Below are 25117 nucleotides of genomic sequence, written 5' to 3'. Positions count from 1 at the left end.
ATGGTAAACTGATTTTTCACAAAAGGTGTAAAAATAGGGGCAGCCAGGTAGCTCAGTTGATTAGAGCTCAGTGCTGGTAACACCAAGGTCGCCGTTTGGATTCCCACACTGGCCACTGTGAGCTGCACCCTCCACAACTAGATTGAAACAACTACTTGACTTGGAGCTGATGGGTCCTGGAAAAACACATTTAAAATAAATAAAGCTTTAAAAAAAACCCACACCTTTAAAAAAAAGTGTAAAAATAGTTTTGGATTAAGTCTGAGAGAAATACGCTTCTTTCCTAGGGCATTAAATTAGAAATTGCAAATACTGACTTTCAGCCTGATGATTATGCTCACTGTACAAAGTGGTCAAAGAATGACAGGGAAAAAAAATGAACAGCAAATTTCAAAGGGGGTAAAACAAAAGAAAATTAACATCAATAGGAAATGCTACCATAAGAATAAAAGATGTATGTTGGGTTTTGAGCTTTTCCTATTTTTTTCTACATTATAAACTGATAAGAAATAATAGTCATTTCAAAAGCACATAGTAAACCTGAATAAAAAGACAAAGGTTTTGCTGCCAACATTCAAGTATTTCTATCTACTTTCTTATATAAAGAATTTTCTACAAACTTTGGAAACCAAAAGGCAATTAAGTACGTGATGAATCGATATTCCTTAGTGATGGAGAAGGAAGATGTGGTGGCGGGGTGGGGGGTGGGGTGGGGGGGTGGGAAGTGTATCATATAATAAACTAAGAGGGCGGTGAAAAGCAAACTAGCTGTTGACCATGTAGGACAAAATACACCTGAGCAAATCAAAAGTTTATACCTGGTAGCATCGGTTCTTTTAATCGAGTAGCCCCGTCCCCTCCTTAAATTCGAACGTCCAATACACAGGTGAACTTTAAGGGTTGTATGTGGCAAAGAATAGTGTGGGAACCATTATACTGAGCTTTCTATGTTATGAAAGCAATTAAATTCCAGTTTTATGAAACTGGAAGAGAAAGGGGGCGTGGCGGGGAAGAGAAGTGACTTGATGGGGCAAGAGAAGATGATTTCATAGTGCAGGCGGTAGATGAAATTACAAGGACTGGGTGGGCGAGTTTATAAAGCTTGGAGTCAGGTAGTGTAGGTAAATTAGTCACCCAGGAGGTATAGGGGTGGGAAAATTATGGAATCTGCACGTGCAGGAAGCAAAAGAAAGAAGAAATGAGGAAAAGGGATCCAGAGTGAAATCTCTGAAACCCCGAAACCCCAGAAAATGTTATGACGGAGGAATGGGACCACAGGGAAGGGCTGAGACAGCTGGGAGCATCTTCAGGAGCCAGGTGGGAGTGGGACAGCCGTAAAATGGGAACACGCGCAAGAGGAACCGCCAGGGAATTAAATCCCAGACTCTTAGGGAGCGTGGAGGTGGAGATGGCCAGAGAGAACTCCAGGGTCTCGAGCGACAAGGCACTTCACTCACCTGGTTGGTGACCTGGAAACGAAACAGAGAACAGGATTAAGAGACAGACTGCCTTGAACTAGCTCCAGCAACCCGGTTCCCTTCTCCCCTGCCGGGGGCCCCAGGCCGAGATTAAAGCTGCTCTCACCTCGGGATTGGCCTCCAGCGGCAGCCAGCGCTGACGCTCCATGGCAGCTCCGCCGGGCCACTCTGCAGCTCTGACAGCCGTCGCCGTCGCAGCCGCGGCCGCTTCCGCCCCCGCGCGCCTTGACCTGGGCTCTTCCACCCCACCGCCCCGCGGGAGGGGTGCTGAACGACAAGAGAAGAACTTGAAAACACTTTAGCCCCTTTCGCGTTCCCTGCAAAGCCATATGTAAAATTTTACATTTTAAATTAAGATAAAGTTGGCGAGAAAAAGAATAAGAGCCACCTCCCTATTGCAGTAGGTAAAAAAGTATCTGAATCTGCAGCTCGCTCCCCCTCACGCTTGGACTCTTCCTATCCGGCCGAGCTCTCCCGTGCTCGCATGCGCCTTGAACTGGTCTGGGACCGCGTGCTCGCTGGCGCCCCCCATTCCTGCAGCGTCAGTCGGAAGCGATAGGGGGCGCACTACTGAGTATCATTCTGAGAAGTAAGGGAGCCGGTAGCTGTCCATCTGAAGGCCTCGAGGCCAGAGGACGCCTGGGAGTTGTGCCCCAGAAGCTCCTTTGTCAAGGTGAAGAAGTGATGTGTTGACCTTGTCTGGTCTGCTATTGCAGAGGGCTGGAGTGGGGGTGGGGGAGGGGCATTTCTATATGTCTACTCGGTTACATTTGACCAAAAAAAAAAAATGTCAAATGCCTATTAGGAATCAGACGTTATACTAAGTCTTGGGTACACAGAGCTGAGCTCACGGTATTGTAAGAGGTGGACAAAAGAACGAAGAATAATAAAGTGTGATACATATGTGGTAGTGTAGCATGAAGTGTGGTGGAGTGACAAAGAAGAGTAGCTGAAGGAAGACGGGAGTGTCCAGAAGGATTCCTGAGGAGTGTGGACAGCTGGAGTGAACCCTTAACAGAGACTGACGTTAGCCGTGCAGGTGCCCTGAAGAAAATATGCATTGTGACAGCAGAACCTGAAAGATGGAAAGGCAGAGGTTAGAGGTGATGCTGGACAGATAAGCAGGGACAAGCCAGTCAAGATATTTGGGCTTCATCTTGAAAACAGCAGGGAATCACTGAAGGATTTTAAGCATGATTTTCATATCTCTCATCCACCAGACTGTCAATTCCATGAGGCTCGCAGCAGCAGCTTTTTAAATTCTTCACATTGTTTCCCCACAGCCTAACCCGGTGCCTGATACATAGTAGATGCTCAAAAAGTATTTGAGGAATGAATGGAACAATCAGATATACAGAAACGCCATTTGTCAATAATGTAGAGGACTTGCAAGAGTGAATTGATGACAGACTTAATTAAGGTAGTAGCGATGGAGATGGAGAGGCAGGCACAACTTAAAGAGATACTATTTTAAAGGGGTTCCCTTTGCTGAGCAGGAATTGTCAATGGTAACTCCAAAGATTTGACCTGGGGTAGAGTGTATATTACTATTCTGTACCCGATAAAGGACATTCAGAGAGAGGAGTAGTTAGAGAGTGAGAAAAAGTTTATCTTATTATGGGGAGCTTGCCTTTCTTGGGAAACTTCTAACTCTCCCACTCCTGTTTTTCTGGCCACTGTTCTTTGACCTCCAAGGAATTTCCAATCCCTGACTCCTCTTTTCTTTATCTATCTGATAGCTTGCTGCTATCCCCACTCAACTGTGATTTGGCAAATCTGAAATTTAAGATGCATAAACTTAAGTTGCATAATACTTAAGTTGCACGGCCAGGCTCTCCGTGGCATGCCAGGAGCTGTTTTTCAAATGCCTTGCTGTCAGAGGAATGGCCTTGCTCCCAGCCTTTTAGGTTCTGCACTATGACTCTCCTGTGAGGGCTTGCCTACGACTCCACACAGCATCCGTACCCATCACGGACATCTCGAGCACCCCTAGATCTGCGGAGACATAGAGCCAAACAGCAAGGAAGCTTTCATTCCAGCTTGGACCTGCTACATAACACTTTCTGGCTCAGAGACCCACTTAAACTGACAGCTGTCACGTCACCCAATCAAAGTGTTGTAACTGTTTTCCAAGTGTGGCATATGCTGTCTCCAAAAGCTAAAGAGACCCACCAAGTGCTCTGTCTCTTCCCAATTAATAGGAAATGCAAGGCGCAATAACTTAGTCTTCACCTTAGAGAGGTTGTCCCAGGATGCTCCCAGACTTTTGGACCCATATAAACCTTATAAATGTAGTAGGTCCCTAATCTTCATAGGGTTTAACTGCCGCCACCACCACCACCACCCCCCACCCCCCGGCATGAGTGTACCTACCTGAGGGCAGGGCTTCTCAAACTTGAATGTGTATACAAACCTTTGGGGAATTTGAAATGCAGATTTTGACTCAATAAATCTGAGATGGGGCCCAAGATTCTACGTGGGCCCCAATTTTTAAACCCTCACTTTATCCACATCCTTTGCCATATACTCGTAACTTTGAAGTTTATCCCACTAAGGGGCAAAGTACTGTCGATACTCCTTATTCATGGATTCTAAATTTTGAATTTGCCTACTTACTAACAGTTATTTGGTAATAAATCAATAATCCCAAATCAATACTCGTGTCACTTTTGCAGTCATTCGCAGACATGAGTGAAGGAGTGGCAAAAAACTTGAATTCCCAGCTGAACTCAACCAAGCAATGCTGCTCTACCTTCTTGTTTCAGGCCTCATGCTGGAAACAAGTGTTCTTTTTGCAGTCTATGTAGTGCCACATTTTTGTGCTTTTTTTGGTGATTTCATTGTATGTATGTATGGCCCAAGCATTGTGTTGATGTGTTATCTAGTGTTTCTAAGTGCAGTAAGGCTGTGATGTGCCTCCTAGAGAAAATACATGGGTTAGATAAATTCCTTCAGGCATGAGTTATGGTGCTGTTGACAGTGAGTTCAATATCGATGAATCAATAATATATGTTAAGTGAGGAGTCTTTAAACAGAAACTCATAAAACAAGGTTGTGTATTGATCTGTTGATGAAAGTGTGACCAGAGGCTCCCAGAAACCTAACTTGTATTTCTCCTGGGAGCAATGATTCAGTATTTACTAATTCAGTGTTCATGGTGAGACTTTAGATCATACCTATCACAAATAACGAGAAGCAACGGTACATTTCCCGACTCTGACACTGAGTTCAGCCAGGCGACTTGTTTTGGTCAATCAAATGGGGCAGAAAGCATGGTGCGCCAGTTTGAAGTCTGGGAGCTTGTGTTTCTGCTTGCTGTCTTGCACTTCTACCATAGGAAAATGTGCTTGTGCTCGCACGCTGGTCCCAGGAACAGACACACAGGGAGCACAGCCGAACCGCCTCGGCTGAGCCTAGTCTAGACCCGCCAACCCACAGCTAAGCCCCGAGACACGTAAGCTAAATAAGTGTCTGTCTGTAGTATGACGCTGGGAACGTGTGGGCTTTTTCATTTCTATTTCTATTTTACATAGCAAAAGCGAATTGCTATACCTGACAGAAATTTAAATGTTCGAATTAAAAAGAGTATCAGCTAATGGCTATGCCTGCCCAAAATTCTTTTTCTGTTTTTCCTTTTTAAAAAATTTCGTAGCCTGGGCCGGGATTGCGAGGTTCCGCGGGGCCAGGTCCCCGCTCCGGGTCGGGTTCGGGCCACTGTCGCCGAGCCGTACTCATCAGGGTCAGGCCGCAGTGCGGCCGCCGCGACGGGAGATTCGCAGCTCGCAATTCGCTGTGCGGACGGCGCAGGAACAGCGCCGCCGCTCGGGGACTCCTCTGCCTGGGTCACCGCCGAAAGGAGCCCACAAAATTCTAATGCCCAAATGCAAAAGTGTAGTTTTACGAGTACCTCCAAAATGTTTTTTAAATGTACATGTTAATGCAACTTTAATTTGTTAATGAACTTTTTAATGACGTTAACTAAATGAGATGTTATTTTAACAATGAAACAATCATATATATTCACACTTGATTCAGGTTTTGACACGTAATAGAAATTTTGACATTCCTCGTATATTTATTTGATCCTCACCATAGTCTGAAAAGTAAGCAGGTGAGATACACTTTTCACCGTATTACACACAAGGTAACTGTGGGTTGGAGAGTTGAGGGTGTTTCCCAAAGTTGCACAAGTCGCAGAATGGGACTTCGGCCTAGATTTCCTGCAGCCAGATCTAGGCTTCTTTACAAAGCAGGACAGAGGCAAGAGCAGCATGATGCAGACAAGCCAGGAAATGGTACCCAGAAATCTGGGGATTGGAGAAGGCTGAAAAGAAGCAAATAAACTGTAAATTACTCTGGGGACAAATCTGCCTCTATTATGGGCCAACAGTTAAACATTTCTTGTAATTTAGGACAGTGATTTTAAAATACATGTGTTCTGAAATGAGTCGAAATTTAATAGAGAATTGGGAGTCTTTAATGTAGTCTTTAATTTATATATTCTATAAATTTTGTAAGTGCAGTATTAACAAGGTGGAAAAAGTATTGTTGCAACAGCAGGTGCCACAATTCCTCTTAGGAATGAACTGTCTATTCAGAAAAATTTCACACCATTGATGAGCCGCTTAGGTTGGAGACTGAGACCAAGGACATCAGCAACAGAGAGAGGACAGGCAACAGCAGATCACTTCGTGAGACAAGAGTGTGAGGAGGGCTGGAGAAGGAGGGAAGGAAAGTGGAAGAAAAAGAGAGGGAGAGAATGAGGGGGGAAATAAAAGGAGGTAAGAGTGAGGAGCATGAAGAAGAGCCTGCAAGAGGAAGAAACCCTAGAACTCAGTGGGAGGTCGAGCGAGTTCATTTTATTTGCATTGATCACTAACAAGTTTGAACATTTTTCAGGTTATTGGCTATTGCTTCACAGTCTTTTCATCCTCCATCCATCCTCAAATTCTTGCTCAAAACTCCTGTAACATTTATCAGCTATTCCAGTGCTTCCCAACCTTTTCCATCACGTGACACAGATAAAAAATATAACCCATGCACAGTTATTAACTTTAACATTAACAGATTGATTTTATGGTCGTCAAAGAATATTAGCATTAGTTGCCATTTCCTACTTGACTAAACTCAGTTTTATTTTCTCAGCAACTGACGAAAATTCGACAGCTTCTATTCAAAAGCAGCGGGAAGTTTTTGACAAATTGATGTTTGTTTGATGTCTTAACAAAAGTACTTGTGTCTCAAAACCTGCTCTCTCATCCTTATAAATTTGATGATTTTTCCACCTTATACTGAAATAAGCAACCTTTTGGATTTATCTACTCAAGGCTATCCACCTTGTTTAGGAACTGTAAATTATTTGGTTGCTTTGTAATAAAACGGAATTTTGGTCATTCCTCCAATAATCTATATTTGCCTTGCTGTTATAAGTTTACAACCCACTGTTCTCTTTCCATGCCTATTTCCATACCTGCTTAATTTTCTATTATGCCAAATCACAGCACAATCTTTTAAAAGATATTTTAAAGGACGGTTAAATATAGTAATATACAGCCAACAACACCCATAACTCAATAGAAGTGTTGAATGGCTATGACCAAGTTCACGCATGTGCCTGCAGGAACAACTGAGCCTCAGCTGCTGCCTGACTACCCATCACTGTAGGAAGCCATCTGACGCAATGTGTAGTACAATTTCGGAGATGTTAAATGTGAAAAAATACAATGCGAACAATTGATGAAATGTGGTATATAGTCACGTAAGACTGTCATCGTAGTCTTAACCAGCCCAGGCAATCTTCCCGACTCAGGCCCCACCCTGCTTTCCTCAGGGCTAGGGGGATTAGTTTCTCCATGTCCCTATAACTCATTCATGGTGCACCAACGTGAATGCACACTACCTTATGTTATATATCTTATTAGCAATATGTCTGCTGCATAGTATATGTTTAGTCATCTGCATTGAGCCTGCATTGCATTGCAAAACCACCATCCCCAAACAGCCTTTTTGCTGTACTTAAGGACATATCCAAACCTTACATAATTTGGTTTCACCTATCTGAATGCTGGCTTAATAATTCTCCCTACTTGATCGGAAATTGTGACTACTATAATCTAGCTATGTTTCTATAAGCCATACACTTAACCTACTTAGGTCACTCTGTAAGGTGCCCTTCAGCCAAAAGTTGAAAACTATGTCATGCAGATATCAGGTAATTGTGTGAACTGGCCAGGTGGAATGAAAAAAGAATGTGGGGACAGTGACAAAACTGGAACATGTAAAACCTATCTAAATGCATTCTCATTCAGTTTCTGATATAGTTTGTTTTCTTTTCTTGGTTTTGATTTAAATATGTGGGTAGGCCAGATTGGGCCCGATGGCTAAGAATTTGTGTACTCTGCTTTAAGTTCTAAAACCTCTATGATTCTAGAATCAGTGACCCTGCTGTATCCCTAGCTCTGCAACTTTGCTTATGCTGCCCTTTGGTTACCTCCACTACCCAGGCCCCCCCATCCCCACCACAACACACACAAGCACACACACAATCATTTATATTCTTGAATCGCCTGGAGTACAGATAGAACATTCAGTTAGCACAAGGTATCTGAGAAGGATTTCAGCAGGCACAATGGGAGTTCCGAATCTCTCTGCAGTTCTCTGCAAGTAGGTTACACACCATGAATTAAAACCAGAGTTTGAAGTTTCACCTAGTAGCTAGGGGATACTGCTTAACGTTCCCAAACATTAGTCTTGTCATCTCTGAAGTGGACATAATGTGCAACCTAGATCACTTACAAGGCTTCTTGGGAAGATTGAATACCCTGATGAGGACAATAGGAGCTGGTAATTACCGAGTATTTCCTCTGTTCAGGAACTTCGCTATGGGCTTTCATATGTGTTCTCATCTAACCTTTAATTAAAACCCTGTGAGACAAATATGACTAGCTCCATTTCCACAGATTAGAGTGCTGATGTTTCACAGAGGCTACCTTTACTGAAATCACATAGCTGAGTGTAGAAGACGGATTTAGATTCAGACCTGTGTGACTCTAAGGCTTCCAGAACATCACGTTACCCTCCACTACCATAGTTTCCTATTGCTGCTGGAACAAATTACCACAAGCTTCGTTGCTTCAAACAACACACATTTATTATCTTACAGTCTGAAGGTCACAAGTCTGAATTGGGTCTCACTGGGCTAAAATCAAGGTGTTGGTAGGGCTGTGCTCCTTCTGGAATCTATGGGAGAGAATCCATTTTCTTTCTCCTTTTCCAGCCTCCACCTGCCTTCTTTGGCTCTTGGCCCCCTTCCATCCTCAATGCCAGCACTGGCTGGCTGAATCTTTCTCACATTGTATCACTGGTATTCTCTCTGACGCTAACTCTTCGGCTGCCATCCATCTTCCACGTTTAAGGCCTATCTAGGTAATCCAGGAACATCTCTTTATTTTAAGGTCCACTGATTAACGAAGTTAATTCCATCTGCAACCTTAATCCTCCCTTGCAATGTAACATGACATATTCACAGATTCTGGAGATTTGGAAGTTGACATCCTTGGGGGGGGGCATTATTCTGCCTACCACCACCGTGTATAGTGTAGTGTAGTGTAGTGTAGTGTAGTTCAGTGTACTATAGTAAATGTGTTTGGTGGATATCCATTGTTTTTGTTTTCCCAGAATCTTTTCATCCAAGTTTTGTTGCATCATCCTCGCCTTTATCTCCTCATCCCTTTTGTACATCTTCTCACCCCTTTTGTTGCTAGTGACTTTGCCAATCACACAATTCTACCTCTTGTGGCCACAACAGGAAACATGGGGAAAACACATTAATGCATCGCCCTAGACCCAGTATTGGTTCAAGGAGTGGGTGTCTGACCCAAGCAGGCAAATCAAGGGTCCTCTCTGAGAACTGAGACGGAAGAGCAACTTCCTCTTTCTCCTTGGATCATTAACCATAGGCTGTGGTCACAGATCTAGCGGCATATACCTCTCCCCAATAACATATGGAGAAACCTAAGACAATAAAGACAACAGACACACAGAAGGCCAGACCACAACTGAGAAACAGAAATGGGGCCCTTTTGCCCTTCAAGTCTCACAACTCTGTGGGATTCCTGAAATTGGCTTCACCTCTATATTTCAGAGGCCACCTCTATAAAAAAATAATTTCTGCTATTTTGCTCGGGCTAGTTTGAGTTGGATTGTATCATTTGGGAAAAAAAAATCTAACATAGAAGCTTAGATTGAAGTATCACTTGCTTCAAGTGTGTAAATTTTGTTTTCTCCATTACACTGTAACTCTTGTGAGATCAGAGTTCATGCCATAGTTCTGTGGACATCCTTCTACACATCTGACAATACTAGGTTTATTGTAAGAGCTCCAGAAGTATTTTCTGATTTATGCCTCCTACACACGTCATCAGATAAAAATAAATACAAGTTATGCCTACGCATCTTTAATTTTGGTGTTTTTCTTGACTTTATTCATAAAGTTCTGTATTTTCCAAGTCTGAAGCTTGTATACCTTCTGAACTTTTCTAAGATGGAGGTCTTAAAAATAAGTTCTTGATCACATGTGTTGCTGGAGTGTCAGGAGCATAAGAACAACAGAAAGGATTGGCAGAAATTGTCCTAAACACTACTGACATTTTACTCTCCCCAAATTAGATCAATAGATTTTTGGAAAGGGACACTCATCTCTAATTTAAATTTAAAAATAAATAAATAATGGAATGCATGAAAAATACAGAGAAATACAAAAATTAACTTTTTAATATATATCGCTTCACTTTTTGGAAGCATTTTTATATAGTTAAGATTTATGTATGCGTGTGTGCACACACGTGTGCCTCTGTGTATGTGTGTGCATCCAGCCCTTCACGGAGCATAATCCCCCCACGGAACCTAATCTGATGGCAACCAAGGGCCACAGAGAAACACTCCCTGCCAAATGGAACAGATGCACTGACCAATGGGCTGCACCACTGTGCCCTATCTTTTCATCAGACTTCCACAGGAAAAAAATAATTGGATTCATTCAGGGACTATGTTCCCAAGCTAATTAGTGCTTTGAATCAGGCCCAATAACCTGATTATTTTTTGGCACAGATTGTGAATGCTACATGCCAGGTACAGTCCAAGGGGCTTTACGTGCATTAACTACTGTATTTCTTCAATAATCGGATGAAGGTGTCTGTGGTAGGCAGAATTTTAAAATATGTCCCTCTCTTCTTGTCTCCTGGTTATTCAATCAAACAGAAATCTAGATACTGCTCTGAAGGGACTTTGCATATATACCAGTAATTAAGGTGATGGACTTGAAGATAGGAAGGTTATCCTGGATTGCATGAGTATGCTCAAAGTAATCATTTGAGACCTTAGAAACAGACGTCTCTCACACTGGAGCCAGAGCAATATGGTGATAGAAGAAGCCAGAGGAGAGAGAATGCAGAAGGGGAGGTCAGAGTGATTCAAAGTGTGAGGAGGACTTGACCTGTTATTAATAGCTATGAAGAAGGAGGGAGGGGGCCACAAACCAAGGAATGCAGATGGCCTGCAGAAGCGGAGAACCCCTTCCGAAAGCCAGCAAGGAAATGGGAACCGCATAGAACTGAGTTCTGCCAACCACCTGGAAGCAGATTCTCCTCCAGAGTCTCCAGTGAGGAACCAATGCAATCCTGACATTTTACAAATGCGGTTCTACATTAGAGGTGACTAAGGAGACAAGATAATTAATTGACCGGGTGGTTCTTGATTAGATTCCGGTGGTGGGTGGGGCAGGGACAATTTTTAAAAATATTGAGGAAACATTTAAAGAACTGAGGAAATTTGAATTCAGCACCTGTGTTAGATAATATTTTATAAATACTAAATTTGAGCGTGATAGTTGTATTGTGATTTTTTTTAGAATTCCGTTGTTCTTAGAAGATACATGTTCAAGTATGGAGGGATAATGTGTCATTACTATGTATGTAGCTAGAGTTAAAGTAAATGTGTAAAAATGTTAAGTGAATCCAGATGAAGGGTATATGTAAGTTCGTTGAACTATTTTCGCCAACTTCTCTGAAAAAAATTCCAAGTTTTTCAAAATAAAAAGGTGGTAGGGAAAAAAAATCGCTCTAGATATTCTGTAGAACGGATGTGCGACGAGTAGGAGGGACGTGGGAAGACCAGATGGGAAGGTATTGCGGTAGTTAGGCTGAGAGCTGCAGTGGCCTGGGGATAAAGGACAGTATCCTCACCCTACGCACAGCTAGGCCGGTGAAGGAAATCCTAGTGACGAAAGCTGATCATATAACTATAGTTCCCACAGGCACCGTCGTCGCAAGACAAACTTCTACGGCGAAGGAGCTGTGGTTTTTCAGCCCCTTTCAAATTTCGTTAGAATTAATGACTCCCGCAGCTCGAAGTTAGCGCTCGCTCAGAGGCCGACCAGAGTCCCACATAGGAAGAGTCCACGTCTACAGCGTAAGTAGGGGCAGCCGGCATCCTAAAGTTAACATGTCCTCCCTTTCTCAGGTTATATACCAAGTCTCCGGATCTTTTCACCTACACTAATTAAATTATTGCTGAGTAGACTCATAAAACTGATATTTAATTGGAACTAAGGATGAGTTATACAGGGATGTTTGTTTCCTGCTCCCCCACGTCCGCTGCGTGCGCCAGGCCGCTGGGGCGGGGAAGAGGAAGCGGAAGTGCTGGCCACCCCGGGAGCGTCCACCCGAGTCGGTGGTGAGCTCCCGGGACAGTTGCCATGGAAGGGTCTAGCGAGCCGCTGCTGGATGCTAAGGCCGAGGTAAGTCCTGTCCTAGAAGGAGCTGGGGCAGCGGGCTTCTGGAGCAGGAAGGATCATTCCCTAAATTGTGTTTTTCTGCTTCCGTTTCAGGTCGCCAACCAGGTGAGTGAGTGGCAGCCCCGCCCCGTCCTCAGCCGGCCTCCCCTGGGTAAGGGGCGGGCGGCGGGCGCGCTCCGCCTCCCGTCTGAGGAAGCCGCGGGAGGACGCCGCCCTGAGCCTTCCTCAGCCTTCCCCCGAGTCCAGGGCCTGTGTCCGTGGGCCGGTGACTTTCATCCGACCACCCTCATTGCTCCTTCCACTTTGCACCTAAAGTGGTGACCACTGCCACTGTATAATAATTCAACCTCTCCCACCCACTCCAGCCGAATACAGACTGAGTATTGTTCCTGATTAGGCGCCGTTTATTCAAACCTAGGTACACCGTATTTAGAATGTAGAGCGAAGAATTTATTAAAATTTACAAGATAGCACCACAGACATTTCCTTAGTCTTTAAAAAAACAGTTATTTAAAGGATGGAGAGTATACCTCTTTAACCTTCCAATGTAATATGTATTTATGCTAAGAATAAGAATTTGAATTTTGAAGTATATCTTACTCTTGTTTCTTTGTTCCAAGTGTTCGTGTCCTATTTTAGCTAATAAGCTATTTTTATACAAATAACATAACACACTTCCCAGAAGAGTACTAAAACTATAGTATTTTAGATCAGGAATTACCCTGGTCCATACAAAATACTGTAAGAAAGGCCTGAGATAAGATATAATGAGAATACAGGGGTTGAGAGATGCCTATTAACTGCTCTCTGTCAACTGATCTTGCTGTTTTGGGGGATTCCTGGGACGTAGGGGGACCTCACAGAGATAGTAATCAACCCCCCAGTCTGTCTTTGCTCAGAATTATTGAGTTAGTACACTATGAGTCAATCTTTCATAAATCCTATTATCCATTCACTTACACTAAATCATGTTTACTTGAATAAGACATCCTGAAACTGAATTATACTAGATTATAGGGTTTTAAAAATTGAATTTTGCGGGGGTGGCGTGGGGAGGGTGTTTAAAACAACACAAATTTTCAGTTCTGGAGGTCAGAAGTCCAAAATTAGTCTAATGGGACTAAAACCAAGGTGTTGGCAGGACTGTGTTCCTTCTGGAGGCTCTAGGGGAGAATCTGTTTCCTTGTCTTTTTCAGCTTCTACCCGCTGCTCACTTTCCTTGTCTTGTAGGTTCAACTTCTGTCTTCAGAACACATCATTCCAACCTTGACTTCGGTTACTTCTCTTTCTGCCATTGTCATCGTTACCTTCTCTGGTTCTGACTGTCTTGCCTTCCTCTTATAAAGACCCTTTTGATTACATTGGGCCCATCTGGATAATCTAGGAAACTCTCCTCACCTCAGATCCTTAATTTATTTTTTTTTTAAAGAAAAAAAAATCCTTAGTTTGGTCATACCTTACATGTTTCGTCATGTAAGATAACATATTCACAGGTTTTGGGAATTGGAATGTGGACAACTTCGGGAGCGCTGTTCTTCAGCCTCCTACTCATCCCTTCCATGCATTTACAAATGACAGGATTGTTTACGTAGAAAAAGCCAAGATCATTTACAAACGTTATTAGAACTCATATGAGAATTTAAACAAGGTGATTCAATTGTTTTCTTATTTTCAGATACAGCTGAAAAATATTTTGTATGTCATTTACAACATTAAGAAAGAAATTATAAAGTACCTTGCCATAAGAGGTTTAAAACGTTGATGAAGAAAATTATAAAAAGTAATAGACTTTCCATCCCATCTTCTAAGGTGCTCATTTCATCCTAAAAAGTTAAAAGTTGAACAAACTGAAAAAGTCAACAACTCTTCTTAGACTATCAGAGAAATAAGGTCTCAGGGCATACTGCTGCCTCCAAAATTGAATACAGAGAATTAAAACTTAACCAGAACAGAAACTTCCACAAAAACGAGTGCAGGGTAGGAAGACCTAAACTATAATCGATAAATTGCTGGAAGCTCAATGTGAACAGATCTAAATAAGAGTTAATATCTCAGGGACCCAGTTATTGGGCGTGGGTGGGATAGGGGCTCATACTTTTGTGAGTTTTACCTCCAGGAACTCCTACATTGGACATTTTCATTCATAATGGTGTGTTTTTTAATACACTGCTAGATAAAATTATTATTTGTATTCAAGAGGATTATAGAGGGTAAAAAAATCTACCCAGATGTTTTATTTATATTTATAGTATATGCTGCTTAAAAGTACCAGGTATATCTAATACTATTTAGGGCCATTATTAGTTTGAATTCCTTGTGCTATAATACTTTTATCTCTTTAAATATTTCTCACCAGTGTATGAATTACCAAGATCAATTGGGACTACACCTCCACTGAGAGTTCACAACTCCTGTATATTCCTTTAGCATAATCTTTTCTCTGCCTTTAAAAATGTACTTTAAATTCACCTCCCCTTGCTGCCACTTGAGTTCAAGCCACCATCCTCTTGCCTAGACTCCTGCAATAGGCTCCCAGGAAGGTCTCCTTGCTTTCCTTATTAAACTTAATGCCCTCTTTAGCAGTCTGGATGAGCCTTTTGCAATCTAGATAGACCTCGTCTTTCTCTTTCTCGAAGCCTTTTAAGAGATTCCTGTCACACTAGAAAAACGTTAAATATTTACTTTGGCCTCCAGGCTCCAAAATGGGTTCCTATTCTCTTCCTACTCTTCCCCTAGCTCATGCCACTCTAGCCACGTGGGCCTCGTTCCCTGTACACATGCCAGGCATGCTTCTCCCTCTGTGCAGAATACTCTTCTCCAGATAGACATGTGGTTTTTACCTTCACTTTATTCAGGTCTCTTCCAGTCACACTATCCCCTTACCCGGTATTGTTCTTACACTTTTTAACACTTAACTACAATTTCATTATACGTTTATTTGTTTACTGTCTGCCTTCCCCACTAAAATGTAAGTTCCTGAGTTCAGGAATTTGTTTTATCCTTTTTTGATATTTCCAGTGCCTAGAATATAGTATTATTTAGTAAATACTTATTGAATAATGGGGCACAGAAACATAGTAACTTGTCCAAAGCCATGTGATTATAAGGTAGCAGAGCTGAGATTCAAATTCAGGATCTGTGTGACGTTAGAATCTGTGCTTGTTAAATTTAACAAACCATGGTGCTGTATTACGCAGCACCAGAGGTCTAAGATGGCCTATTCACATTCTGATACTTAGAATCATTGTTTTGGTCTTACATTAAAGTAAAACTGGGTCTTATATTAATTTTTGCTCCAAAAGATGCATTAGAGCTGATGGTCCAGGTAGGTCTCATTTTCGGGGAAACACGGTATTGTGAGAATACATTTTTGATAAGTCATATATTAAACTTATCGACAAAGTTATTTTCAGTTAGTTGTGTTTGCCCTGCTTTAGTTATCTATTGCTGCATAACAAATTACCCAGAACCCAATGACGTGAAACAACTGTTTAATTAGCTCTTGTGACTTTGTGGGTTAATTGGGTTTAGCTGGGTGGTGGTTCCTGCTCCCTGTCATTCAGCCGGGGCTTCAGTCATCTAGGAGCCTAATCAGGCTGGGAATCGAGAGGGCTCACTCACATGGCTCAGCGATGGCTGGCTGAGAGCTCAGCTAGAGCTGGGAAGTGCAGTGACTTGGCTGTCCTTCCCACAGCTGCTGACATTGTGGTGGCTGGGGTTCCAAGAGAGTCCCAAGAGCCAGCCTTCAGGGAAGAAGGAGGCAGACAGTTCCAGTTCTCCTAAGGCCTCGGCTCAAAGATTCCATAAAGCGTCGTCTGCCAAAACCTGCTGGTCAAAGTAATCACAAGTACAGTGTGGATTTGTGCAGAGGGAAAGTAAGCCCCACTTCTTGATGTGAGGAGCGACATACGCACAGGGAAGGGTGACATTAATTGTCGGAAGCTATCTTTGGAGACCCTGTACCACATACCCCCTAAGTCTTAAACATGTTACTGTGTTTCCCCGAAAATAAGACCTAGCCAGACAATCAGCTCTAATGCATCTTTTGGAGCGAAAATTAATATAAAACCCAGTCTTATTTTACTATAAGACCGAGTCTTACATAATATGATATAATATAATATACCAGGTCTTATATTAATTTTTGCTCCAAAAGACACATTACAGCTGATTGTCTGGCTAGGTCTTATTTTCAGGGAAACACGGTAGTTCAACAAATACTTACTAGACCATTCACCTTGTACCAGACATTGTTCTAGTAGATTCAGTAGTAAACTAGGTCAATAATGCTGCTGCTCTGGTGAAGGTTGCATTTCCTTGGGAAGACAGTTAATAAATAAGTAAACACAATGATTTCAGATAGTGGTTAAGTGCTATTAAGAAAATAAAGCAAAAGTTTGGATGACGGTGTCATTAAACAAGATGAGGAAGGCTGACTTAGCAGATGTTTACTTGAGTTGGAGCTAATAGGAATTCTTAAGCAGAAGTTTGCTAATAACCGATGCCTCAATCAGTTTCCACACATATATTAGCGCAAGGTATAGCGCGGTACCGTCCAATAGAACTTTTCTGCGGTGATGGAAATACTCTGCGTCAGTGCTGTTCAGTGTGGTAGCACCAGCCACGTGTGACTGTTGAGCACTTGATATGTAGCCATTGCAACTGAGAACTACATTTTTATTCTATGTATTTTTAATTAATTTAAACAGTCACATTTGGCAAGTGGCTCAGGTCTAGCATGTAGAAGAGACTAAACATTCCTGTCCCACCCTAGACCTATCTGTTTTCTTGACCTGCTAGAAGTTAAATTCCAAATAGTAATCGTGTTGCAGCTAGGGATAATGAAAAATGCATGGAATATGGGATATGACAAATTCGGGTTTGAATATCACCTCTACTAGTTTTGTATCCTTGGATGAGTGGTTTCATCATTACATGCAGGTAAAGACTAGTAATGGGACACAGGAATAAGAAAATCGTTTTTAGGATGGAGTTATGCATGATTGTTTTTCTAATTTTCTCTTTTGAAAACAAAATGTTTTGAAAAATAAAAATTAAATTTAAACGAAGTGGTCTTCAGTGGTTTTTTTCTTTATAGACAGTGTTTATAATGATGTTTTCATATTACTGGTAACTTCAGCTACCATGTCTAATTTTTAGTGTGGTACGCCTAATTTCTTGGTTTACCTTTTTATTTATATTTGCTTTCTGATTATTTTGTTTTTGTATTCATTTCACTTCTGGAGTTTTTTTACTGCTAACGTTTTTGCTTGCATTGGTTTCTTTTCAAATTATGTTTCTTCATCCTACAAGAATTTTGAGGCTATGTTATTGTTAATATGCTCCATACTGATAAGTATGCTCTGTTTTGATTTTTTTTTTTTTGGTATTGTTTTTTAAATCTCATCTATTGTTAATTCCTACTTAAGGCTAAATCATATTTATTGGAAGGTGTGCTTTTAATTGGCATTTCAATGTTCAGTTTAGAATTTAGGAAATTCTCATCTCATAAACCTAATTCTAGCTTTCTTTAACACATGAATATTAATTTTGCATAATAAATGTCTGGTTGGGAGACAATTTCCTTACCTGCCAGTTTCACCATTGTAATGGTCAGTGGATTCCAACTTTGTGTTAATTGTTTTTCTGCTTGAAATGCTCTAGATAATCCTGAGTTTTATTTCAGACTTTGAGAGTCAAATGAGCAATGATTTACTCTAGCATTTTACTGTGGACAGTCAAAATGGTACTTCTTTCATCAAGGAGTTGTACCGGCTGAATAAGTTTTAAGAAGTGTCCAGTTAAATTCTTGGATATCATTGAACTAATATAAAAGCTGTATCTCTGGTCACAAACTCCCTTGAATTCTGTTCTTGGATTTATAGCCACTTATTGAACATTCCTATTTAGATTTTCCTTTTCATTTCTTGATAATACCTTTGGACTTAAGATACATTACGTCCCGATTGATACAGGATATCAGAATTCTCCCAGTCATCTGGGCTCGAATTTTTGAAGTTATCTTTGATACCTCCCGCAACTATGTCAGCAGTCGTCAGCACCGGGTGGTTCGTTCTGTCTTCTAGCTTCAGCTAAATCCTACTTGTCATCACCTTCCTTCAGGCACTTCAAGCCTCATACCTGGACTATTGTGTTCTGCTCTCACAAGATGAATATTTTTAAATCAGTACTTTCATATTCTCTGTGCTCGGAAACGTTCAGTGAGTCCCCATTGCCTCCAGGAAAAGTTTAAATGACATGTTTTCCGTAATAAGAGAGTATATGAGGGTGCTTTGAAAACCTCTGAAAGCTCATATGTTGCAAAGACTTATTGGCCCCTAGATCACTTTTGTCACCTTTATTTTCCGTGCTTCCTTGCAAAGCCTTCCACTTTCAGACAGATAAAAGCTCCATCTCTTAATCAGATACTATTTTTTATCTCCAGTTGGTTCAGCTTAATATTAAGTAAGCATTTTTTTGTTAGGTGTGTATTTATAGAATTTGTAAATAAGACACATTTTCCTCAATTTCAGTTCTGTTTATTCCTCAAAACGGAGCTTAAAGTTAGCCCTTCTGTGAAGCTGTCCCTTGATCACCCTAGCCTATGACAAATGTTCAATTTATGGTCCATAGACTATAAATGTGCCAACCGACTTCTGCCCTCCCCACCGCTGTATGTGTAAGGTAACCTATACGCCAAAACGTACATAACCTGTGCACAGTGGAATGACTAATTTTACTTTTTTCTGGTTTTAGTGAGAGATAATTCACATACAGCTGTGTGTAAATTTAAAGGTCATCGCCTAATGACTTGACACATATTGTGAAATGAGTACCACAATAAATTTAGTTAACCTCCATTTCATACTGTTACGGAAAAAAATTGAGTAATTTAAAAGGGAACACCTCTGTAGCCACAATTAAAACTCAAGAAATGGAGTATTACCAGTACCCAAGAAGCCCACCACATGCCCCTCCCCAACCAAAACTCTTCCTTCCCTCCTCCCTAGAGACCATGATTTATCTTTTGTGATCATAATATTCTTGCTTCTCTTTAGACTAGGTTGGTGCAAAAGTAATTGCGGTTTAAAAGGTTAAAAATAATTGGAAAAGCCACAATTACTTTTGCACCCACCTAATAGTTTTCCCATTCGTGTACACCTCCCTCAACAGCACTATACTCCCTGCTTCTCAGGTTTCAGTGAAATGAGCTCATAACTTTTTTACTTCTTTCAACATTTTTGGTGTTCAGTGTAGCTGAAGTTCATTGATTTTCATTGTACAGAACTTCATTTATCGATTTTACTACTGATGAACATTTGGGTTGTTTATAGTTCAGGCCTATTATGGATGTAACTACGAGGAACATTCTCGTATGTGTATCCTGTGTACATATGCACAAATTTTTCTAGCTTATATCCCTAGAAATTTAATCATTGGATCACAGGATATGCATAGCTTCGGCTTTCAGGTAAAGCCAGTTTTTCAAAAGATTGGCCCAATTTACACCTCCATCAACAGCATGGGGCACATCCTTCCTTCCCAGTACTTAGAATTGTCAGACTTAAAATTTTGCCATTTTGGTAGGTGTGTAGTAGTATTTCATTGTGGTTTAAATGTGCATTTCTCTTTCCTTTTCATAAGTTTATTATCCATTTGTAGGCCTTCTGTTATTTACGATCCTTTCTCTAGTTTTGTATGGGGAGATTTTATTTAAAGTGTATCTATGTAATCTTTTTACTTATTCAGTATATTAACCTTTCATCAGCACTAGCCTGGACTTAATGCTGTAGCTGATTGGTCCAAAGTCAGTCTGAGACAGGAGCAAATTTTGGTCCTCACACTGATCCCATGTCTTACAACAATGAATTTATTAACAAGCAACGGTTTTACCCAGTCAGCATTAATTTGGTAGCAAAATATAATCAGTCAATAGACAAGTGTTTTTTTGTATGTCTGCTGTGTACTCTGTACCTGCCTAAACTTTGGGAACAAGACACACAGTTAGTTCCTCCACTTAACGGTCTTACGTTGTAGAGTCAGTATCAAGGGCTGCATTTATCCAGTCCTGTTTTCTGCCATGGCAACACAGAACAATCACTGATGGAAATTAGCTAAAAAGTACTGAATCAGCCAGTAGTCAATAAGCATGTAATATTTGGAGTCAAACAGATTTGGGTTCCAGTTTTGATTCCAGAAATGTGTGACCGTGTGTGCATTATCTAAGCTATCAAATTCAGTGGTGTCATCTGCAAAATGAAAATAGCCTATAATATTATGATGATTCAGTGAGGCCTTTAATACATGTCAACTGCATAGCACATTACCTGCCAGGTGTCCATCATCAACAGAGATGAAATCTAAAGCCACCTATCACCCAGTATTTAGGACTGATGGGGAAAGAAACAGGAATGGTTTCCGTGTGCGCCTCAGACATGAAGATGGCATATAACTCATCTTCCGTTTTAGGACTTTTGGGTTGTGGGATGAAGAGGGCATATATGGAACAGGAAAGTGAGTTAAGAGACAGTCCAAATCTTTTGGAGTTCCCTTAAGTGCCAGGAGCAAGATGAAAGGAAAACCAGTACTCCACAGCTTCCTTCTACTTCCATTACACATCTGGTGAAGATTTTTGTTTTTATTTTTATAATTATGAGTGTTGTTTTCTAACTCTGTTTATATCCCTTTTTGTCTCTCTTCATTTTTGAGTGTTGTTCACCTAGCAATATTAAAATGAAGGTATTTTTTATGATTGGCAAAAGTTGAATGTGAGTGCAGTAGAATTAAATATCTGCATTCCGGACAATGTTATTACTGATGTATTGTTTTGTACTGTTTTATTATAGCTTCTAGATTTTCAGTGGAAACTAGGCATGGCTGTGAGCTCGGACAGTTGCAGATCACTTAAGTATCCTTATGTTGCCGTGATGCTAAAAGTGGGAGATCGTTCAGGCCAAGTAAAAAACAAGTCTTTTGAAATGACAATTCCACAGTTTCAGGTTTGTGATTTAACTCATTCAATTTTAGCTCATCGTTCTTTAATTGCATCTTCAAAAAGATGTATAAAACCTTAAGACATAATTTTAATTGTTTTATTTGCAGTTGTTTTTGATGTGCTTTATATATACTTATACAAGAGACCTGAATTTGTTTTCTTTGGGAATTTGATAAATTATTTTCAATATACTTTGCTGAAATTGTATACTGTCACATTTGATCACTTTCACGGTACTCCTCTGTAGTATATTTATGAAATTTCATCTTCTGAGGCAGGATATTTACTTTGCATTTAACTGTTTTCTTATTTTTAGGCTTAATATTTGAGAATAATAAGCTAAATGAACCTGATTTTGAATTGTGCTGACCTTGGATTTTCTGACTAATGTTTACAAAATGCAGGTTAAAGCACCAACACTTGATGGCTAGAGATTTGAGTAACTCAATAATTTATATTTAGAGCCATGTTTTTCATATTATCATTGTACCTCTTTTCTGTAAGGAGGGAAGAAACAAGAGGTGGGTGAGAAATTATATTTTCTTTAAATGTACATACAGGGAAATATTTTGTCATTGAGTAATACAACGGGCCTTAGGGTTTTGTTTTTGTTTGTTTCGATTTCTCTGGTGAGTGAATAGATAAGAGTCTTCACAGCAGTTAGTACTCTAAGAAAAGCCTCTCACATACCACTTTAAGATGCCCTTGATTTCTTCTTTTACAACCTGCACTCCCCACCCCCACCCCCACAGCTTTACTGAAGTGTAATTGACAATAAAAATCATATATATTTAGGTATACAAAGGTGATGTTTTGGTATATATATATATATATACACATATACACACACACACACACATACATACACATATATATATATATATATACACACACACACATTGTAAAATGATTACCACAGTCAAGCTAATTAACATATCTGTCATCTCACAGTACCTTTTTTATGTGTCTGTGTGGTGAAAACACTTGAGATCTGCTTGCCTAGCAAATTTCAAGTATACAATACATTATTAACTATATTCACCATATTGTACATTAGGTCTCCAGAAGTTCCACATCATATAACTGAAACTTTGTAACTTTGCCCAACATCTCATTTCCCCACCTCCCAGCCCTGGTAACTACTCTCACTCTTGTTACTATGAGTTCCACTTTCTTTATTAGATTGCACATATAAGTGAGATCATACAGTATTTGTCTCTCTGTCTGACTTCATTTAGCATAATGTCCTCCGATTCATTCATATTGTCAAAAATAGAGGATTTCCTTTTTAAGGAGGAATAGTATTCTAGGTGTGTGTGTGTGTGTGATATTTTCTTTATTCATTTCATCTGTCAACAGACACTTAGGTTGTTTCCATACCGTGGCTATTGTGACTAATGAATGTAGGAATGCAGTGATTTTATTTCCTTTGGAGATCAACCCGGAAGTGGGATTGCTGGATCATATGGCAGTTCTATATTACAAATTATGTTTTAAGGGTTTTTTCCCCTTTCATTTCTTTCTTTTAAAACATGTATCTCTGCTTTAGAACAAAAAATAATGATCACAAACTCAACATTATTAATGCCTATTAGTGTCTTGGAAGGAATTAGGACTTGGTTAAAAGGAAATAAATGTAGTATATTGTGATATGTGAGTCGCCTTCAACTGAATGTAAGGACCAAATCAATTTCAAAAGAATATGGTTACAGTCCTTGTAATTCACAATTCTGGCCTAAGTCTTATTTTTCTGTGCAGCATTCATACTTTGATTCAACCTCTAAAATCGTTTTTTTCTCATAGGAAAAAAATCAGAAAGTGGGAAACTCTTTCAAAGGTAGTTTTAAAGGTTGGCTTAACAGCTAACCAGGCAAATAGCCTGTTAGTCACATTACAGGAGTGAGCGCTACGGAACATTCTTTGAGCTTTGAATTTATATCTTTCTTGTAGCTGAAATTTTGACCATCAGTATATATTTTTAAAGAAATAGTGACACTCTGCTTCATTCCATTGCTTATTTGCATATAAACTAAAACAAAATACATATACTCTTAAGTAGGAAAATAGAGGATTAAGACCAAGAAAGAAGGACAGTGCAAATATGTAAATCACTAGAGGATATCCTAATTGCTGAGGTGGTTTCAGATTTGCCTCCTGGCAGGTAGAGGAGAAGGAAGACAGAATTTGTTTGAACCCTCTCTTATCTGAGATTTGGAAAAAAAAAAAAAAAGATGACTTCTACAGGAGAACTATCAGACTTGCTCAGTTTTGTAAATGAAAGAGAGAGAAGCTTCTGCCATTCAAGCCGTTATCAGTGTTGGTTGGGTCTCTCTATTGTAATTGAACCCATATCTCATCAACACCGCCCCTAACACCCTAGAGGAACCAACCTGTCGTTTTTTGTTTTTCTCTTCAGTTTCTAAGACAGTGCTGAGTATCTAGTAAATACTTGTGTTGTGATCTCAAAGGAACTTTCTTGTGTGCTTTTTGAGGAGTTTAGTCCTCAGCTAATTATCCAACTCGACAATAGCATTTTTGCCTGCAGTACCAGATTGCACCTGTTTGTTGCTTAGAGTAACCTTCAGTAACAGTTAAGAATGTAACATTCAAATACAATCTTAATATGTTACACAGCCTCTGGCAGTCAAACATTATTAAAAGAACTACTTAAATTACCTCTGAAAGAAAAATTCATGTTATTTTTTTCCCCCTTTCTCTCCAGAATTTCTACCGACAATTCAAGGAAATTGCTGCAATTATTGAAACTGTGTGAAAACTGATTAGTTGGTTGATAAATTGCTATCATCATCCTAAAATCATGGACTTCACTTTCTACAACAAAACTGCATAAGGATCAAATTATATTTATTGAATGACAATTGTACGTTTGTTTTTCCTTTTTTTTAATTAAAAAAAATCAGATAAATAGAAATTAGTGATAATTGATGCACAACTTTGTGAATGTACTAAAAGCCTCTGAATTGAACACTTTAAAGGGCAAAGTCAGTGGTATGTGAATTACATCTCAATAAAAAAATTAACACTTGAATATTGAAAATATTGAAAAGGATAACTAACATTACAAATTCAATTTTATAGCATTCACTTATTATAAAAGCAATCAGTGAGAAGAGTGAGACTTTCCTCAAACATTTGGAAGCAGGTTGAGGACTGACCCTTACCCCCTTATATTAGCCATGCATTCAATTGTTTGTATTATTAATATTTATAAAAAATTCCAAGTACATGCGAAGAGATAGAAAGATAAGTTTTATTCTGAGTTCTGTCTACAACTGAGTTAACGTGGCAGTACAATTTATTGTATTAGATGATCTCCTTTGAATTTAAATTTATAAACCAGTTCTAAAAATATTCTATAAAGTCACAGCAGTCAACACATAGGATTGCTTAGGAAGAAACCAATAGATCACGGGAATAGGCTATGTTGCCTAGAAATAGATCGAGACATTTGGGACAAGGCTGGTATTTCAGTTTGATGGGAAAACATCATTTATTTAATAAATGATGATAGCAGTCACAACGTATTTGAAAGTAAATTCCAAAGGGATCAATGACTTAATTAAGTAGATAGAGGACTTAGAAGTTTTAGAGAGTATTTATGTTAACTCAGGCTTTGGAAGACGGCAACCCCACAGGTGTAATATAAAAAATATAAAAAATACATGAATCTATTTTAAAAATAAGAATTTAGAAAGTTATGTAGAAAAAAAGAGGGCTATAAATAGACAAAAGACAAAATGCTACATTGATGTATAAGTTAATTCTTGGTCTGGAAAATCAGTCGCTTTAAATATTTCAAGGAGGAAGAGATTTTATACAAGACATTAGATG

General features: G+C 39.9%; 2 protein-coding genes across 3 annotated transcripts in view; one reads left to right on the top strand and one right to left on the bottom strand.

Annotated features, from left to right (window-relative positions):
• Positions 1–1733, bottom strand: part of UCHL3 (ubiquitin C-terminal hydrolase L3) — a 45728-nt gene extending 43995 nt beyond the window's left edge. For both annotated transcript variants that reach the window (XM_033103907.1, XM_033103906.1), the window contains exons 1-2: positions 1585–1733; positions 1458–1469 (exon numbers count right to left, since the gene is read on the bottom strand). In XM_033103907.1, the coding sequence (XP_032959798.1) occupies positions 1458–1469; positions 1585–1626 (54 nt within the window). In that variant the 5' untranslated portion in view covers positions 1627–1733. The remainder of the gene's footprint in view (positions 1–1457; positions 1470–1584) is intronic.
• Positions 1734–12156: 10423 nt separating this feature from the next.
• On the top strand, positions 12157–24194 carry COMMD6 (COMM domain containing 6). The gene is made up of 4 exons (XM_033103908.1): positions 12157–12273; positions 12364–12375; positions 21117–21269; positions 23988–24194. The coding sequence occupies exons 1-4, from the start codon at positions 12232–12234 to the stop codon at positions 24036–24038; spliced, it is 258 nt and encodes an 85-aa protein (XP_032959799.1). The 5' UTR covers positions 12157–12231; the 3' UTR covers positions 24039–24194.
• The last annotated feature ends 923 nt before the right edge of the window (positions 24195–25117 follow it).

The sequence above is a fragment of the Rhinolophus ferrumequinum genome, chromosome 4, assembly GCF_004115265.2.
Source record: "Rhinolophus ferrumequinum isolate MPI-CBG mRhiFer1 chromosome 4, mRhiFer1_v1.p, whole genome shotgun sequence".
In the NCBI taxonomy this organism is placed as follows: Eukaryota; Metazoa; Chordata; class Mammalia; order Chiroptera; family Rhinolophidae; genus Rhinolophus; species Rhinolophus ferrumequinum.
The sequence above is the reverse complement of the archived record's forward strand: the minus strand, read 5'-3'. Positions and strand labels throughout refer to the sequence as shown.